Raw genomic sequence first — 19,398 nt, forward strand, 5'->3', positions numbered from 1 at the left:
TTAAACATGTATCATAAGCTAATACAACAAGCTCGAAAAATCTTTAAACATACTGAAATGCATTGACATGAACTAAATATATACTCCTACCTCCGTGCGAGAATCGGAGGTATAAAAAATCCGAGGCCTTAATTTTTTAGGGAGGCTGTTTAGTGACCCCTGTCAAATAGTACTTGACTTGTTTCTGACACTCATAGGTTAAGCATGCATGAATTCAGAACTAGTAATCCTTCCGTTCTAAAATACTTATATTTTTCGAATATTGCCAAGTCAAATATTATTAACTTTAACTATTATTAGAAAAAAATAAAAAACAATCATGTAAAATGATGTTACTAGATTTATCATTGAACAAACTATCAAAATATGTAACTATTTTTTAAAAAATATTTTACTTTTATAGATATTGTTGGTCAAAGTGGTATCTCAAAAACCGTGTCCAAATTCAAAAATGCTTATATTTTTAGACGGAGGGAGTAGCCTGGATCTACAGGATAGTGGGAGTGCAAGCCCGTAGTTAATCTTGAAAAATAGAGGTTATTGGGTATCCCATATACATATGACTAACATATCTAACGAGCTACTCCCTCCGTTGTTTAATATATCACGTCGTTAACTTTTTAAAATATATTGGACCATTAATTATATTAAAAATAATTGTTATTTATTTTATTGTGACTTAATTTATTATCAAATGTAGTATTCTTTAAGCATGAGTTATTTTTTTATATTTGCAAAAAAATGAATAAAATGAATGGTCAAATGTTTAATTTTTTTTACTTATTTGTGTAGATTTAGGTTCCCTTCAATATAAGTTGAATAATAAACAAATGCCCCGATCGGTTGAGCTGTGGTTGGACGGAGCAATAAAAAAATTAATAAGCAAAACCTTTATGCCAATATCATTCACGATTTTATAGTCAAGGCTAGAACATAGTATGATGAAAAACCCAGAAAATGAGCTTTCTCTCAAAATTTAAATTTTCGGTATTCCATTCAGAAGTGTAGTAAAACGGTCAATGTGTTGACACGTTTCAATAAGATCTGAAGGTCGCGTGTTCGATCCACGCTCACCGCACCTCAATTTTCAATAAGTTAAATTATTTAAATTCCCTTCTTTAGGGTTGAAAATTAAATTGCTTACTTAAGTTTTTAATTTTTCTATTCATCAGTGTCGAAATTAAATTATTTCCCCAAGTTTCTAAAATTTTGTTTCTTCAGGATCTATGGTATTTTTCAGCTTGCAATTTTCATCAAGTTATATTATTTTCCTAGGATTTTAAAAATTTCCCCTCTTCAGGGTTGAAAATTAAATTGCTTACTTAAGTTTTTAATTTTTCTGTTCATCAGTGTCGAAATAATAATTATTTCCCCAAGTTTCTAAAATTTTGTTTCTTCAGGATCTATGGTATTTTTCAACTTGCAATTTTCATAAAGTTATATTATTTTCCTAGGATTTTAAAAATTTCCCCTCTTCAGGGTTGAAAATTAAATTGCTTACTTAAGTTTTTAATTTTTCTGTTCATCAGTGTCGAAATTAAATTATTTCCCCAAGTTTCTAAAATTTTGTTTCTTCAGGATCCAAGGTATTTTTCAACTTCATTTTGTCTTCAACGTAGTTAAATTGTTTTCCTAGGTTTTTTAAAACTTATCTTCTTTAGGGTTCAAAATTAAATTGGTTTCCTAAGTTTTTAATTTTTCTTTTCGTTAGTGTCAAAATTAAATTGTTTCCCCAAGTTTCTAAAATTTTATTTCTATAGGGTCTAAGGTATTTTTCAACTTCATTTTATATTCAAGGACCAAGTTAAATTGTTTTCCTAGGTTTTAAAATTTCTGTTCTTCAGGGTTCAAAATTAAATTATTTTTCAAAGTTTTTAATTTTTCTTTTTGTTAGTGTTGAAATTAATTTTTTTTCCCCAAGTTTCTAAAATTTTGTTTCTTCAGGGTCTAAGGTATTTCTCACCTGTCGCCGCTTCGGATTTGTATGTCGTCACCGTCTCTGCTGTTCCACGCCACTCGGAAAAGGGTGCCACCGTCATCGCCGAGGGAGTGGGCCGCTCGGAGCCGCTGGACGCACCACCACCGCCGCTCTGGGTCACCGCCTTCTCCGCCGCTCTCCGGGTCTGCTCTCTCTCTCTCTCCTCGTTCTTGAGTCTTGACGGTTGCATTTGGTATATGAAAACACGATCCAAAAACAAGTTACCGTGATTTTCGTTTTTTGTTGAAGTTAGTAAACAATCAGATAATTACATTGAGGCGAGCTTCTTTTATGAGCTTTTGAATAAAATTTTTGACGAACGGTTGCTGTAAATTATTAACTATGGAATCAATTGTATGATGCTCCTATTGCAAAAGTGAACTTGAAGAAAAGTTGTGCTATGTTTCAGCAATGTGACAATATCACTTGTTTTACTGCAGGGGTTGTGCTTATATATATTTGTTTTCAGAACTTTTTTTTAAAAAAAAGGAGACTACTTCTGTAGAGTTTTGAGTCACATCAGCATGGTGCGCCAATTTTGCATTTGTTTAGAAAATTCCAAGGATGTGCACTTTTTTTTGTTTGTCAGCTAGCATTTGGCCAACACATCCATGTTTCTATGCATCTCGAGTTCAAAATTTTCTCTCCAACAAAGATCCATCCTAACTATCACAAACTTGCAAATAAAATGCTGCCTCCATGCCACATCTTCTCCTTTTTTTTGTGGACTGAATTACTTCTGTATATGTGAAAGTATGATTGGCATTCTAATTCTGTGCTGTTTTGAGCTTTTCGTCAGAAGCATGCAATGATATTATGGCATACTCCTTGAAATCCTGCGAATTTTATTAAGAAAAATACTTTCTTCCTACTGTTGTTACACTAGCTGTGTGGAGAGAAAACTTTGTCAAAAGCTAAATATTACGGTAAATGTTCTTGGTAAATCTTTTTTCTGGCATTATAGTATGCAACTGAGCTATGCCAGAAATTGCGATCACACCCAACTGATTAACTGAACGACATAGTGGAGACTTAGGTTAAAGGATTAGAAATCAGAGTAACTTAGAAAACGATACCTGTCCAATGCTAATGCAGAGGCTTGCTGAAAGATTATGTAGAGTTTTTACCTGAAAGAATCTCTACAGACACTACAACACGTTCATGTATTCTAAGAGCCTTCTATGGTTCTTAAAGCTCTTGTCCTGGTATGCTTGACACGGAGCTGCCTTGACAAACTACTATCACATCTGGTGTGTGGTTGCTATTTGCTTGTTCAAGAATGTCGGGAAAGTGGAGATCCGTGGAGAACTTACGGTGAGTTTGCTATTCCCATGTCATCCAATGAACCAGTTTTTTACTTCCTCCGTTTCACAATGTAAGTCATTCTAGCATTTCTCATATTCATATTGATGAGATTCATTAACATCAATATGAATATGAGAAATGCTAGAATGACTTACATTATAAAACGGAGGGAGTACTTGATAATGTTAATATGGCATGGGAATCAATGGTCTCTTCCTATACAAGGCAGATCCTCAATGGATTAACTTATCTGCATCTATACCAATATAAAATATATCTGTTTCATCACATAATTCTTTTCTAGCCCTGCATTTCTACAGCCTACATATGGTATAATTTTAGTATCATGGTTGATTCAATCTGTAGAGTCTAGCGTGCACTGCAGAATCCAGTGTGCACAATCTGCATACAGTATAATTCAATTGCAAGATCGGTGTTCTTTGTAGGCATGCAAATCGATAAGAACTTATTCATGTGAGTTGATGGTCTTAACATAATGACATTTGTTTATCAGCGTATGAATTATGGGGAAGAAGTATGGCATGTTGCCCACTGTTTTTCTTCTTATTATATACTAGATGAGGGAACCAAAGTGGATCAATACGCCTTCAGAATTTTGTGCATCTTTCAATTTGGGTAAGATGATATTGAAGGACCAGAAGCCACCAATAAAATAGAAGTGCTTATCTTATCCATTTCATTTACTGGAATTATACTTTTGCTTTTTCATTCTATGCAGAGAGCAGAGTCAAACTATAGGATTGCAGTTCCGGTTTCATTTATACAAGTTAACCGTGTGCAATTTAAAGCAACTAAATTTTGCACATCGTTGCAATTATCAGAGACACCTGATTGGGGTTTCGAAAGAATTATATTAGAATAGTTTTGCCTCACAGATGATTTAAGAAACTTGTCAATTAGACCTTAAATGTTTTCGTTTGAGATTGGTTTACATTCGGCACCTTACCTTCCATGGTAATCTGAGTCCATGTCCTTTTAAGGAATAGCATAAAAGCTAACACTCCCTATTCCCAAACGATGTTTGACAAATGCTTGTTAAGTGATATATTGTGTGAATCTTATGATCACCTGTTTATATCTGCAGGTTATATAGATTCATGTCACATGTGTATGTCTTCAGAATATCTATATTTATGTCAGTGTCTGTTTTTAGATTTATATATATTTAGGTTACCTGTGTATATATTGAGATTTTTCCTAATTGCATATCATTACAAATTACAAATATATTTAATGAATTTTATATGGATAGTGTACTCTGTTCTTGTTCCATTTTTTTCCAAGAATAATTGTCATTAGAATATGCAGATTTAGTTTGGGAAGCAAAATTCTATATTCTCAACTTAGGCTTTGTTTTCCTTTAGGTGGTGATATGGGCCCTGTTTAGATCCCACCCCAAAAATTTTCACCATGTCACATCGAACGTTTACGTTTGAACACCTGCATGAAGTACTAAATATAAGTTTAATAAAACAACTAATTGTACAGATTGCGACTAATTTGCGAGACAAATTTTTAAGCCTAATTGCTCCATGATTTGACAATGTGGTGCTACATTAAATATTTGCTAATGACAGATTAATTAGGCTTAATAAATTCGTCTCGCGGTTTACTGACGGATTCTGTAATTAGTTTTTTATTAGTGCCCGAACACCCCATACGACATCCTATATAATATCCGATGTGATATACCAAAACGTTACATCCCTAGATCTAAACAGGTAGCTGAGAGGTAGCTGAGAAGATCCAGGCCACTTAATTTAGATGAGAAAAAAAAATATCTCCCGCGAGTTCCTCATGGCTTATCATAGCAAGACCAATGGTGCCACTTGTAAAATCCAGATTTCTGTTTTAACCGGCTTGGCATGCACTACCTGAATTAAGTGAGTAAACATGTCCATGCAACGTTTCTCAATTCAATGAGCAGGAAGACGTGCCATGCACATGCATAATTACTAGTAACAATAAAATTCTCACTTAGTCTGAAGTTCTTAACCTAGGTCATGAACACCGTGTTGACTGTTCATCCGAAACTTGTTTGGATTGATGAAAAATTTTGCCAACCCCAAATTTTTGGTAACTTTGATAGTGTTGTATAGTTATTTGATTTGCTACCAATTTATGCTCTCACTAGTATAAATTGTATTATATCAGATTTGGTGTCAAAACTTACTAATGTTTAGGCACTACTAAAATATTGGTAAGATAAGGATTGGCACTAAAACAAACAAGCCCTATAATAATCACTTGGCTTTCCTTTTGTGAGGTTAATTTCTTGGTTGCAGCCCAACCTCTCCTTGTGGCCCGTGACCTATTGATGCCTCCTCCTAATAATAATGTCCCAGTCATGTCACATCTTGTTCGTGTAAGGACACGTGATCAGTGTAGATAACTTCTTTGTGCTACCTCCCACAACATTTGTTTCAGTCGTGGGAAATACTCATTTCGTCATGAAAGAAAAATAACCTTATGTCTAGATTCATTATTATAGGTGGTACGTGTCCAGTAGCAGTAAATACGTCTTCATCAGTAACAGTAAAGCAGAGCATTCCCGTGTGCCGGAAGAGGTCGCCGCGGCTGGAGACAATTCAGCCGGTGTTCTACTGGCGACTGGCCTCCTCGAGTTCTTGATCTTGGCGGATTGCCGTCCATGGAGACCACACGAAGCGATGGCAGCATCATGGTGGTAGGGGCGGTCGATATCGATTGCCCCCAGCACCGGCTGTGCGGGTACCGCGACTTGATACGGGGCGTCTCCGGCGGCGGCGCCGCCATGTCGCGCTGGCCGGAGGCGGCGCCCTTCGTCCCGCAGATCGCCAGTACTGGTGGCGATGGTGGTGCAGCGGTGGCCGGCGGCGGCTGGTCGAGCGGGAGCTCAAGCCCGGCTCCATCGTCTTGCAGCTCCTCCTCCTCTTGGCGCGAGGGAGACTGCTGCTACGACGTCTGCTGGTGTTCTTCTTCCACGGTCCACGAGCTTCGCAGCATCGCGGAGCGGATGGTCCGTGACGGCTACATCGAGGGGCTCATCAGGGCTTTCGGTGGCGCGGCCACTGCCGGAGCCGCCGGACGGCGTGGCCCCCCAGACGAGCTTCTCCTCCATAACTGGTTCTCGCAGCTCGACGTGGAGTGGGTCCTGCTCCTCCATACCTGCAGCGAGGAAGAAGAAGACGAACACGTACGACGACCTCCTCCTCTTCCCGTGGAAGATTTGATGGCGCTTATGGAGCGGTGGATCCGAGCCCTCCTAACCATGGTGCAGGTTCTCTGCATCACGCAGCTCGAGCTCCGCGCCAAGAAGCCAACCGTCGCCGGAGTCCGGAGAGCCATCCAGTTCTTCCTGCTCCGCCGCGACAGCAAGACGGCGCACGCGGACTACGTGCAGCAGGTGGTCCAGTTCGCGCGGTTCGCGGAGGAGAGCATCCTCAGGATGCTGGCCTTCGTCGACGCCGCCACTCTCGCCGTCGTCGAGGAGGACGACGACGACCACCGGGTGGCCGAGGCGCTCCCGGGGATGTTGCAGGTGTACGCCTGCATCTCCGAGGCCTCTCCGACCGTGCTCGCCATGTTCAAAGAAGCATCCGATCTCCTCGCTTCCGGCTCCTCCCGCCATGGCCAGGAGGCACAGGTTTTCGACGGCATGGACGGCATCTTCCTGCGCAAGAGGAAGAAGCTGAGCGACGCGATCTGGGACATGATGGAGAAGGTTCGATCCTCCTTCTTGCAGGATGGATGCTGGCAAGTCTCGCCGGAGGCATCAGCATCAGGAGTCCATGAGACCACCGTGCTGATGATGAACTACATCGCGCTTCTCTGGCGCAACGACGACGTCCTCACCTTCATCCTGCAGGATCACCACTTCAGCGTGTTCGTCTCTCACACCCAGGGCTTCAGCTCGGTCGTGAACCTGATCACCGACATCATCTCTTGCCTTGGCCACAAATTGGAGGAAATTGCCTCCTCCCTTTCCAATTCCATCTTGGACCCAGCGTTGCGTTGCATTTTCTTGCTAAACAATTGGCAGCTTGTGTTGCACCGCATCGAATCCCTGGACCTGCCATCTTGGGCCTTGATAGACAGATGCAGGACACGGAGGTACATAGACACTTACATTGACGTCTTCTGGTCGCCTCTGTTGTGCTGCATCTTCATCGGAAATTCTTCTGATACTCCTCGAAAGAAAACCTACAGACCTGCTTTCGGCTTCCGAAGATACCTGTCTCTTGAAAATTTTGAGATAGAATTCAGAAAAACCTACGCGAAGCACAAGTTTTTCAAGGTTCCAGACCCTAAGCTTCGGCAGAGATTACGTCAAGCCATCATCCAGAAAATCATTCCGCATTATAGCATGTATCTGGAGGAGCGAGCAGCAAGGGGAATGCACAATCGACCTCCCAAAATTACTCCTGAGCAGTTGAAGGAGCTATTAGAAGAATTATTCGAAGGTTGAAGCAGATGAATTTCAGTGGAATAAATGGCTATATATTTAATTAGCACTCACCGTTTTGTCACCCTAGCTTGGGTCGTAGGTTTGAAGGTTTGTGCTCCGGCCAGCAATTAAGGTGTGGTTTGTCTTCTTTGGACTTTGGTGATTATGGTGAGAGTATAATTCACCAAGTTCCTGCAAACAGAAACTTGGTTAGTCTTGCCTTATTCGCCGGAGACCTTACTTAGTCTTGCCTGCTTGTGAAGATGGGGGTTACTAAAACTGTTGAAATGAGTTTTACTTAAATGTTACAAATTTAATTATTTCCGTTGTACAGATAATCTATTATCATCTTCGTGTACTCTCTTTGGTTTTGTCGTGCATCTACTTGTACTTTAATATTGTGGTGTACCAGTAAAGTAATAAGAAGTAATACGTTGTGAGTTGTGGCATCCCAAAAATAATTTTCTTGAGATGTTAGCTTACACTTACAGACGACCTGTTCTCGACTTCTAGTATATACTTTATTTTGTTGTCTAGGGGCAAGATCTACTGTAACAAAATAAATGTAAAACATGTAATAAGACAGTTTATACAATGCAGTAGGAGCATGCATGGAAGTATAAATCAATTGTTCAACAATTGGAAACATCAAACAAAGCGTCCAATTAATGGTTTCAGACGCCGCCTCATCCCCAAGCTTCACACTCTGGTCGCCTCAAACCAGAGCGCATTCATCAAAGATCGCTGCATCCCGGACAACTTTACGATGTTCTATCAATCAACCAAGCGTTTGCACGAGAGACGGCGGCCGGCCTTGCGGCTCAAGTTGGACATCGCCGAAGCTTTCGATTCCATCTCTTGGCAGTTCATCATCCTGGAAGTCCTGGAGCACAAGGGCTTTGGACAACGTTGGAACTCCTGGATTGCCATGCTTCTGCGTACGGCAAGCATGAAGATCCTTCTGAATGGCATGCCGGGGGATGGTGTAGTTCATCGCCGCGGCATTCGGCGAGATGACCCAATTATATCCCCCTTGTTTTTCATCTTGGTGATAGACTCCCTGAGCTCCCTCTTTGTTAAGGCTCAGAATGAAGGGTTGCTTCAACCTCTCAGTGTCCCTCACCGGGTGTCTTTCTACGTTGACGACGTGGTCGCATTCATCTAGCCTACAGTGCGAGAGATCAGGGCAGCCACGGAGATCCTCAACATCTTCGGTGAGGCTTCGGGCTTATGGGCAAACTTCGCCAAATGCGCGGCCCTGCCGATACAATGCTCTGAAGAAGACCTATTACTAGCGCAAGCTGAACTTCCTTGCCCACTTGCAGCTTTCCCGTGCAAGTATCTGGGGCTCCCTCTGTCTATTTTCCGGCTAAAGAAAGAAGATCTGCAACACTCATCGACAAAGTCACTAACCGGCTACCGACGTGGAAGGCTGAGCAAATGGAACCGATAGGTCGCATTACCATGGTAAAATCGGTCCTAAGCTTGGTGCCCATCTACCACCTAATTGCCATTGATCCGCCGAAGTGGGTAATCAAGGGAATAGACAAAATCCGCTAGGGTTTTCTCTGGGCGGGCAGGGCCAACGCTCATGGCGGTCACTGTCAGGTTGCTTGGTCGAATGTCTGCTCCCCTACAACGTATGGCAGTCTGGGAGTACTGAACCTAGAGCTCATGGGGATCGCAATTCGTTCATGCTGGATATGGTCCCATCGCACTTCTCAGGAAAAGCCTTGGCAAGGTCTATCAATCCCCTGTTCTCCAAAGGAACACAGCTTCGTGGCTGCGTCCATGATCTGCCGGGTCGGCAATGGTGCTTCGGCGCTGTTCTGGGAGGACCGATGGTTAGATGGATCCTGTATCCGCTCGCTAGCACCGGCGCTCTACGATCGTGTCCCTAAGCGAACTCAGCGAGGAGAACAGTGGTGGAGGGACTGCTCAACAGAAGTTGGATCCGCGATATTCAAGGAGCCCTCAGGACCCAGGCCATTCTCGACTACCTCAACCTCTGGTTGTTGTTGCGTGCGATGAACCTCACGGACTGATGGGACCATTTTTTTCGTGGAAATGGGAAAGCTCGGCACTCTACTCTTCTCGCTCAGCCTACTAAGGTTTGTTCCTCGGTCGGATTCCCTTCCAATGTGTGCCGATTTGGAAATGACTCGCATCACCGCGATGTCGCTACTTCCTATGGCTAGTCGCTCTCAAGTCTCAACCGATGCTGGTCGGCGGATAGGTTGCGCATCAAAGGTATGCCAATCCCATCCTCCGCGTCCTTTGCGATCAGCATGGAGAAAGCATCGATCATATTTTAGTGGCTGCTGTTTTCGGCCATCGGGAGCCCAGAATGCTTGCCTATCAACGAAGTCTCCTTCCATACTTGGTTGTGCGACAGTAGGAAATCCTTCACCAACTCCCAACGATGAAGTTTCGACACCATTGCTACACTCGCAGCGTGGACAATATGGAAAGAACAGAATAACTGGGTGTTCAACCAAAAGCAGAGAAGCTAGATGGAAGTTGCAAAGGGAATGGTGGAGGCGGCGGCGTTGTGGCGGCTGGCCAATGCCGCCATGCCGGCCATCCACCTATAGTGCCCTTGGACTGCTTAGGTCGCATCTTGCATCTGTGAGATTAGGCTTTAGCACGGTATAACCTATCATGTCCTTCCGTCCCCTTCTGTTTTTTCTTTGATCTGTACAGACTTTTACTCCTCTTAACAAAGATGCACTTCTTGCATATTAAAAAAAATGGTTTCAGACGTGGTGGAAGTCCCAGGAGTAGCATTATCATCAAGGATATGAAAGAACTGGAAGTCGGTGCTCAATACATTTAGTATCTCTCGACGCGGCTCATCTTAATCATAGACACCATTGAGAACACATAAACCAACAATAATAGATAGGGAATCAAGCCAAAAGCAAATCCAATCGTGTGCACATTCACTTCAAAATGATGGAGCATTTTTTTTTTCATCTTAGGAACACGTATACACCTTGCAGTGCAATTGACACACAAGCTACTCCCTATGTTGGACCTAATACACTATTACTTAGGTTAATTATCCAAATATTTAGATGATTATATTAAAAAAATGTTGTAGGGTATAGGCCACTGGCCATGATTGTCTGTCTTGCTGACGAGAGAAACGAGCAGTACAATGCCTAGATATAAAATTGTTCCATGATCGATCGATGAGAGATTGAGAGTGCTAGCTTGCTTTCAATTCATCCCCATGCATGCCAGGAGAGGTGAATGAGCATCGGGTTCAGAATTCAGATCATGCTTGGGCCCAACTCCTCCCCGGTTATCGTCTTTGCCGGTGGGGTTTTCTCCCCGATAGCCATGCCCGTCTGCGAAAATAAAACCCCTACGTCACCGAAAATGCTTTTTCTAGTAGTGGGGATTGAACTCGAGCATGAGATAACACCGAACATCCATGCATCCATATATCCGATGAGTGATCGATAGGCATTTTTTTTGCCGGGACGGCCCAAGGCAGGCCGCCCAAATTGTATTAAGGAGCGAGAGAAGGTTTCAAAAACTTTTACAAATCGACATTAAACAGTCGAGGAGAACCAAAAAGAAAAGGAAAACAAGCACACCGCCACAAGCGGGATCTTTAGCTGACTTCTCTAAAAATGTTGGCCTCTCTCCACACTACAACTTCATCTTTGATATCTCTGAAGAGTTCCGCCGCCTCGATAGGCATTGGACAACCGCAACATTGATCTATCTATCTCCCATGAACATACAAATGCAAACCCGCTATGGATGCGGATATAGGCTACGAGCATAAATGCATGCATATGCGGAACCGGGTATAGCGAGTTTTCTTTAAGTGGATCAACAAATAATTTTTAATAGAAAGTTAATGTATCTAACCAATTATTTTATAGAGGTATCTAGTTGCTAAAGGCGATTTCAGAATAAAAAAAGTAAAATCAAAATGATTTAACTTATTCTCTCAATTTCAATCGACCGCTATTAGTATAAGAAGTGGTGATGCTTGCAGTAATATATGTCGAAACATGCATGCGTCCTTCGGTCTTCTTTTTTCTTCGATCAAAGTTAAAAATCTTGCAAATTCTTGATCTTCCGATGTGAATTCTAAGCTTCCCCTCCAACTTAGACAACCTTGATGAACTAGGATTTAAGGTGGAAGCAAGAGGTAGGAGGGGTGAGGGATGAGGAGAGGGGAAGTTCCCCAACTTTAGAGGGAGATATGTGGCAGCCCAACAATGGTCACCGACGACGGGAGCATGACGAGCCACAGGGACTGAAGAGGGTAGTGGACGCAAGGAAATTTTGGCCATGTGATTGGGTGGCGGGTGCTGCCGGAGCCGGAAGAGAAAGACAAGCAGGGGCGGAGCCCAATAGGCCTGGGAGGGGGGTTCCCAGGCACCCGGGCCGAAGCAAAAAAAATTAGCTATTACCACTATGAATCCACCATACAGGCACCCCTTGATCCAAAACTCAGGAACCCCCTCGCTAGCCTTCAGCCCAAAATCTGCAAAACGCCAAGGCCCAACAAGGCCCAACATCTGCACTTCACAGGTTAATCCAACGTCGATCGTTGGGCACGGCACGCATCGTCGTTCCATCTTCCACCTCTTCCTCTCTCTCGACTCAGCGTTGCGGCGCCGCCGCCTGTTGGCCAGAATCGCCACGCCACGCCACGCCACGCCGTCGCCCATTGGCTAAAATAGCCGCGTCGTCGCGTTGTGCCATCGCCGTGCCGATTTCGTCTTTGGCTGCTGCACTTGAATCTTGATTAGGTGATTTTGCCTTAATATTGGCTTGTTGGCTAGGGCGAGCACTCTAAGGAGAGTCTAAGTTTGTGATTACCATCTCCTCGTGGAATGGCTGGACGGCGTCGCCTTCTCCAACAGCCCGACATGGCAAGCCAATGATGCCAACCGGGCACTAGAGCAAATGAGCAGATGCAAGGTCCTTTTATCCCATGTCATCCTTAACTCCTTTTGTTTTCAGTTAATGTAGTAAGTACCGACATAAAGCTTGAAAATTTTCAATTAATCTCGAATAGTTTTTTCTCTATATTTTAATGTCTGGTTTCAAGTTGAACTTTCAAAAATTTTGAGTATTTGACCGTACTGTTGTGCATAGTTCGAATATATAACTGTTTGTATTTGTAAATGATTTCATGACTTATTCTTTACTTAAAATTTAAGTATGATCCTCTCTTTCTTTATTCAGTCCTAATGGATGAATGAAGACAGTGATATCACATTTTTTATGATATATTTTGTGATTTGTGACTTTCTTATACGATTGACAAATTATCAATTTCACAAATATTTTTAGCTGATTTTATAATTCAGGTACACAATTTCTGTCCTTTTTCTCAACACTTTCTTTTAGTATAATGCCCTCAATGGGAGAATCGATGTTTAGGATACACAATTATCTGCATAATACTAGTGTTAGCTCACCAGCCGATCTCATTAGAGATGAGAGTGACAAATCCTTAATTGACACTTATAAGAGTGGCAATTAGTAAAATATCCCCACGCTTAGAAGCATCGGGTAGGCCATCGAATCAATTCTTTTTTCCAAAAAGTTTGATTTGTATGAATGTTAATTTCGTGTCATATATTCTCTATTCAACTTAATAGATCACTTTATAATTAAGCACGTCACCTTTACTTCTAGTAGAAGAAAACAGGCGAAGTTGTATGAGCCGGAAAAAGGCAAACGGACTCGCATATTAGCCAGGTAGTTTTAACATGCAACGTTGCGTGCTTACACGCTTGCTGAGCTAAACCTCATGCTACAGCTTAAATGCTTAATACAATGTAATCAAGGGAAGACGAATATAACAATTAACATTATAAAAAAATTTAGTGCACTTCACACATACAAATACAATGCAAGATATTAGACTGCCAAATTTCAAAATCCAGAAGCAAAGAATAAAAGAAGCATTAGTGGATTAGTCCATAATTTCTAGGAATCAGAAAGAGAGGGATTAGTAGAGCTGATTGTCGCAAAAAAGGGGATAATATATTCAGTTCCAAATGACTAAAACTGATCCCAAATTATGGTTACTACATAGTCAAAAGAAAGAAGGCTGCGGAAGACGGATCGATGATGGCCATGACTGTACTTGAAACAGGACATATACCACCATACCGGCCTGAAAACACACGCAGAACCTTAAACGAGTACCTCATTTTCAAATAAGTCAGGCAACCTAAACTGACTTTAAGCTCTCCAATTACATCCATAAACAGCCGGCCGAGAAGTACTTTCATTTGCAAGAAGATCCAACTATTGGCATAACAATGTCCTCAAGCAACGGTATCAAAAACCAAAGAAACCAAGCTCAGTTGCCCTCTCTTTCTCGAATGTCTCGAAGTACTGGTAGATGATAGTAACAGCAAGCAGAATACCAGTTCCTGAACCAATAGCACCCATGAAATCAGCTAGAACAGTCAATGCACCAATGCACACTCCACCAAATGCAGCGGCAGTGGGGATGTATCTGTTCAATTCCTTCTGCAAGTTTGACTCACGATGGCCAGGCATCACCATTTGCTGTTCCTGTTATAGTGACATAGAAATGGAGTTTATAGATGGCCTTTGAGTAAACCAATATAGACTATTAGATCACCTCAACACTAAATATCCCACTATATATAGATTCCTCAGCACAAGGTCAAAAGTTTCTAAATATCCACTAAAAAGGTTCCAGCAGTTTCAGATAAGATAATAATAGTTAAGAAACTTTGGATAAGGCTTCATGGAAAACATTGAACGCTACTTGAACAATTCATGTGCTTGAATGACTATAATGTTGCATGGCACAACAATATTTGGAGTTTTATGTATACAGAGTTCAGAGGTTAGCATACATCAAAACATGTGCAGATGGGATATCAGACTTAAGACATCACCACACATGCAATGTAATGAGTTGGACTATAGGTAAACAGGAACAATAACTAGATAGAAAATATGTATCTACATCTTTACCTTCAGCTGTTTAGCAACATCCTTTGCAGATGAGCCAGATACTTCAATCCATGTCTTTGAGAAGAGAGCACAAGCTGACAGCATGAAGACCACATAGAACAACGCATGGAACGGATTTGCAAGAACATCAGCCAAACTGCATGTTTCCAAACATGAAAGGTAAGAACAAAAACAAAAACATAAAATGGTGACAAAAACAAAAGGCAAGACCATAAGGATAGAATGGTGACATCAAACATAACGATTATTCACCTTGATGGAGCAGTTACATAGTAAGCGAGACCACCAACAGGAACCGAATGGCCAGAGTACTCAGATTCCTTCCATTTCCCAAGAAGGTTAACCAGAAAATTTCCACTGTACCTCCTGTAGAGAAGCTGCAACAAAATAAAAACATGTTAAAAACTTGATCAGTAATGTAAATATTACTGCGGCACTACAATACCGCACGCACCTGTGATATGAAGTAGAGGTTGGTAATCAGTGCAGAGTGCAGAATGATGGGCATGTTTGAAGTGTAGAACAACTTAATTGGATATGAGCCTTGCTGCCCCCTAGCATTCTTTGATCTCACTGGAAGCACAACACGGAAGCCTTGGAAGTAGATGACTATGAGGAAGACCAATACAGTTGCAAGTAAATTTGTCACATTCGGAAGGTTCTGACGGTAGAAAGCTTCACGCAAGGCACGGACTTTGTCAGTTCTAGTAATCAACAAATGGAACAATGCAATGACAGCTCCTTCAAATTCAGCACCACGCCCACTGTTGATGGTTGTGGGGCTAAACGCCTTCCAGATGATATTCTCACTGTGCAACAGCAAGTTCACCAATAATAAGCTAAATTGTAACAAAATGTCACATCAGTAAGAATGTAAGATAAAGAAATTTAAGATGCTTACCAGATATTGGTAGCAATGAACAGAGAAATGCCAGAACCCAAACCATAGCCTTTCTGGAGAAGTTCATCAAGGCAGATAACAATGATGCCAGCAAAGAAAAGTTGTAGGATGATGAGAATGGCATTGCCAGTTCCAAGTTGGCTCACACTACCATACATTCCAGACAGCACATATGCCACAGCTTCCCCAATAGCAATCAAGATACCCAGCAGCTTTTGTGCGCCATTCCTGAGTCACATCACAAGATTACCACCAGGCAAAAAAAAAAAACTTTCATTCACTAAATCACTAGGTGCAGGACAGGCTAGCAGTACATGCACATTAGACTCTGAACACATTACCACCAATATATAAGACAATATAAAATAGGATATTGCGCTATTTCTATAAATACTTACAGAAGTGCACGGTCCTCTCTCACACTGTTGTCAACTTCAATAATCTTTGATCCCACTAGAAGTTGCATTACCATTCCAGATGTCACAATTGGGGTAATACCCAGCTCCATAACAGTGCCACGGTTTGATGCAAGAATAACACGCATCCAGTAGAAAGGATCTGCTCCAGTAGTTGAATGAATTCCATAGAGTGGGAGCTGACTGCACACCAGGAAAATGAAGAGAGAGATAACGGTATAGATCACTTTTTCTCTGAATGGTATTTTCCTATCAGCACTCTGTACTTCTGGCAGGAAAGCCAGAAAGGGCCTGACAAGATGCAGTACTCGAAAACCACCAGCCATCTTTCTGTGTCCAGGAAAAGAAAACAGATCAGCCTTTGACACAATGCACATGAAAAATGTTAAAACATAATATCACCCAGTAAACTGCAAAATTTCCCAGCTTGGTGTGTTATGCAGTCAGTTATGGTTCAGATCAACAAGATGCATTTATTATCCATTTGACTGTAATTGAAGTAAACCAACCCAAATATCGTAATGCTAAAACAGGAACCCAGTATTTCAAATAAAATGAAAGTCGAATGTGAACCCTCATGCGTTTCTTTGACGAAAAATGGGCAGAAAGGAATTTAATTCACTTGCACCAAGTTTACAGCAGGACGAAATAATCACATTTACTGAGAGATGGAAAACATTTTTATTTCCTTAAGAAGATTTAATTAATTCAAATAAAAGTGGGAAAGTGAGGAGGAGCTATATAAAGAAGCTATGCCTAAGATTGCAATAGGAAGCAGGTGATTTATAAGCAGAAGAAAATTAAAGTTTGACATGTCCATCTAGCAAGAATGGTAACTTTCGCAACGCAAAAGAAAAGGAAAAAAAAGAAGGCCAATTCTCAATTCCTATCAAAATTGGTACGTTGACTTGGATTCGGAGTCAAATTTAGCATATATCTACACCTAATCTGCATTCATTTATTATTATCATCATTATTATTATTTTTTCCTTCAAACCAAAGCATGTCAGCGAAACAAAAACTTGTCCCAGAATCCAAGCACAAATCCCCGCCAACCAACCAAAGCATCGCTCTCGATCACAATACTTAACTAGCATCGATCCGATACCCGCCGGCTAATCACAACTACCAACGAACACACCAACCCAACCCTGGATCTGGACGCCCCACCTATCCACCAAAAACCACCCGCATCATAAAACGAAAAAAAAAACGCGACACGGATCAGAGACACGCCCGCGGATCCAAGCATGAACACAGCAGGCAGACGGGCAACACAGATCTAGAGGAAAAACGCCGCAACAAATGGACCCGCCCGATCCGACGGCGAGAAGAAGGAAGGAACAAGGGGGAGAGGGCCGAGCTGCTGCCTCACCTGGCCGGCGCCGCCGCCGAGGCGAGTGGAAGCTTCTCGCCGCCGCCGCCGCGGGATCGGAGAGCGTGAAACCCTAGGCGAGGAGAGAGATGGTGGGGCAAGAGCACGAAACGGGAGGAGGGAGGGAGATAGTAGTAGCAGTTGAAGAAGAGAGGAGGTAGAATGGGTCGCTGCGGGTGGTGACCTGACGTGGCGCGCGGGGCCGGGGTCGTCCGATCCGGGACGAGCGGCGGATGGATCACGCAAAGCCGACAACGCTGGCTTCAAATCATCTATAGCTAATTAATAGTTTATTTATACAATAATTAACTATAAAAATATACTAAGCTATTAATATCCGGTCCCACCCCTCATACACACGTAACGTCTTATAATCCGTGTTACAGCCGGCTACAAATTTATAGTCCGTTTTCTTCTCTCTTTATCTTTTCTTCTCGATATGTGTTATAGCTGGCTTATAGCTTTCTATTGTACATGCTCTTAGGACATCACCAATGTATTTGGCAAAAATGATCTATATAGATGGGATCCACATAAAGAGACTATAATTATAGCGATCTCCACAATGCATATAGATACAAGGTAGTATTAAGAGATGAGAAAGAAAAAGAGATAGATATTATTATTTATTCTATATGGGTAGTCCATATGCTTACGGATACCTTTTGTTATTTTCTCCATATTGACTAGTTACACGATGGTAATATATAGCTGAATGGAATATAATATTGCCTATAGACTACTTTTGCTTCACATCGTGGATGCCCTCACGCGACCTTGGGTAACCACCTGTGTTACTTTTTTATCATGAGATAAATCGTTTCAATTAACAAAGTTTAAAATACTATGAACAGTTAGTTAAATTGTAAACAACTTTAACGTCATAATATTACTCCGTATAAGCTAATGCTGATCGGAAGGTTAAACATAATTTGCTATGTCCATAAACATAACTTGATGATGAACAGACCATCTTCCCCTGTTTAAAACAACTTACCAGTAGACAGTGCTTTGGTTGTAGCTCAACGATCCATTTGATGAGCGCTTGAGACGAAGATAGTAAATTTAATATCTGGTCTGAAAACAAACTACATACTCTCGTTTTTCGTGCGCACGTTTTTCAAATTACTAAACAGTACGTTTTTTACAAAAAGTTTATATACAAAAATTGTTTCAAAAATCATATTGATATAGCAAATACTTAATTAATTACGTGCTAATAGACCGCTCCGTTTTCTATACGTACTGTTTGGGTTGTGAACCCAAACTTACGAACAGAACCAAAGGGCCTGTTTAGATCCCTGGCAAGTTTTTTCACCATGGGGCCTGTTTAGATCCCTGACAAGTTTTTTCACCATGTCACATTGAATGTTTGGACATATGAATAAAATATTAAATATAGATTAAAAAAACTAATTACGCAGATTGCGTGTAAATTGCGAGACGAATCTTTTAAGCCTAATTGCTCCATGATTTGACAATGTGGTGCTACATTAAACATTTGCCAATGACGGATTAATTAGGATTAATAAATTCGTCTCGCAGTTTATAAGCGGATTTTGTAATTTGTTTTGTTATTATATTACGTTTAATACTTCAAACGTGTGTCCATATATCCGATGTGACACGGCAAAAATTTTAACCCCATTATCTAAACACAGCATAAAACTGAAAGCTAGAGAAATTAAGAGCACGTTGAAGCTTTTCTATTGAGATGTTCTTCCTGCTGCTTCCATTTTTATTGTTACATCCAGTTTATTATGTCAACACCCCCTCCTTCTGTCTCTCTCTCTAGTGAAGCAACGTGTCTACTGGGTTAGGTTGGACATGCAGAGGACTGAAAAAAAGGTAAATGTAACCATGCTGAACTTAGCCAAAACTACCTTGATACTTCCCTGCTAATGGCAGTAGTTTCATTGATCAAGAAAAAGATACTGACTAGTAGAAAAAAAAAACTATATATACACATTCAACGTTACT

At 41.4% G+C, this 19,398-nt stretch overlaps 2 protein-coding genes across 2 annotated transcripts; one reads left to right on the forward strand and one right to left on the reverse strand.

Annotated features, from left to right (window-relative positions):
* The first annotated feature begins 5,674 nt into the window (after window positions 1–5,674).
* Window positions 5,675–8,188, forward strand: LOC4346808 (exocyst complex component EXO70A1). Its single transcript, XM_015755849.3, has one exon. It carries the CDS (start codon window positions 5,955–5,957, stop codon window positions 7,749–7,751), a length of 1,797 nt encoding a protein of 598 aa, XP_015611335.1. The 5' UTR covers window positions 5,675–5,954; the 3' UTR covers window positions 7,752–8,188.
* A 5,544-nt stretch (window positions 8,189–13,732) lies between these two features.
* LOC4346809 (uncharacterized) lies at window positions 13,733–17,530 on the reverse strand. Its single transcript, XM_015756774.3, has 7 exons — window positions 17,419–17,530; window positions 16,026–16,373; window positions 15,628–15,855; window positions 15,181–15,535; window positions 14,979–15,103; window positions 14,727–14,862; window positions 13,733–14,294 (listed from the first exon to the last, which is right to left on the reverse strand). Exons 2-7 carry the CDS (start codon window positions 16,367–16,369, stop codon window positions 14,055–14,057), a joined length of 1,428 nt encoding a protein of 475 aa, XP_015612260.1. The 5' UTR covers window positions 16,370–16,373; window positions 17,419–17,530; the 3' UTR covers window positions 13,733–14,054.
* Window positions 17,531–19,398: the final 1,868 nt, after the last annotated feature.

The sequence above is a fragment of the Oryza sativa genome, chromosome 9, assembly GCF_034140825.1.
Source record: "Oryza sativa Japonica Group chromosome 9, ASM3414082v1".
Taxonomy (NCBI): Eukaryota; Viridiplantae; Streptophyta; class Magnoliopsida; order Poales; family Poaceae; genus Oryza; species Oryza sativa.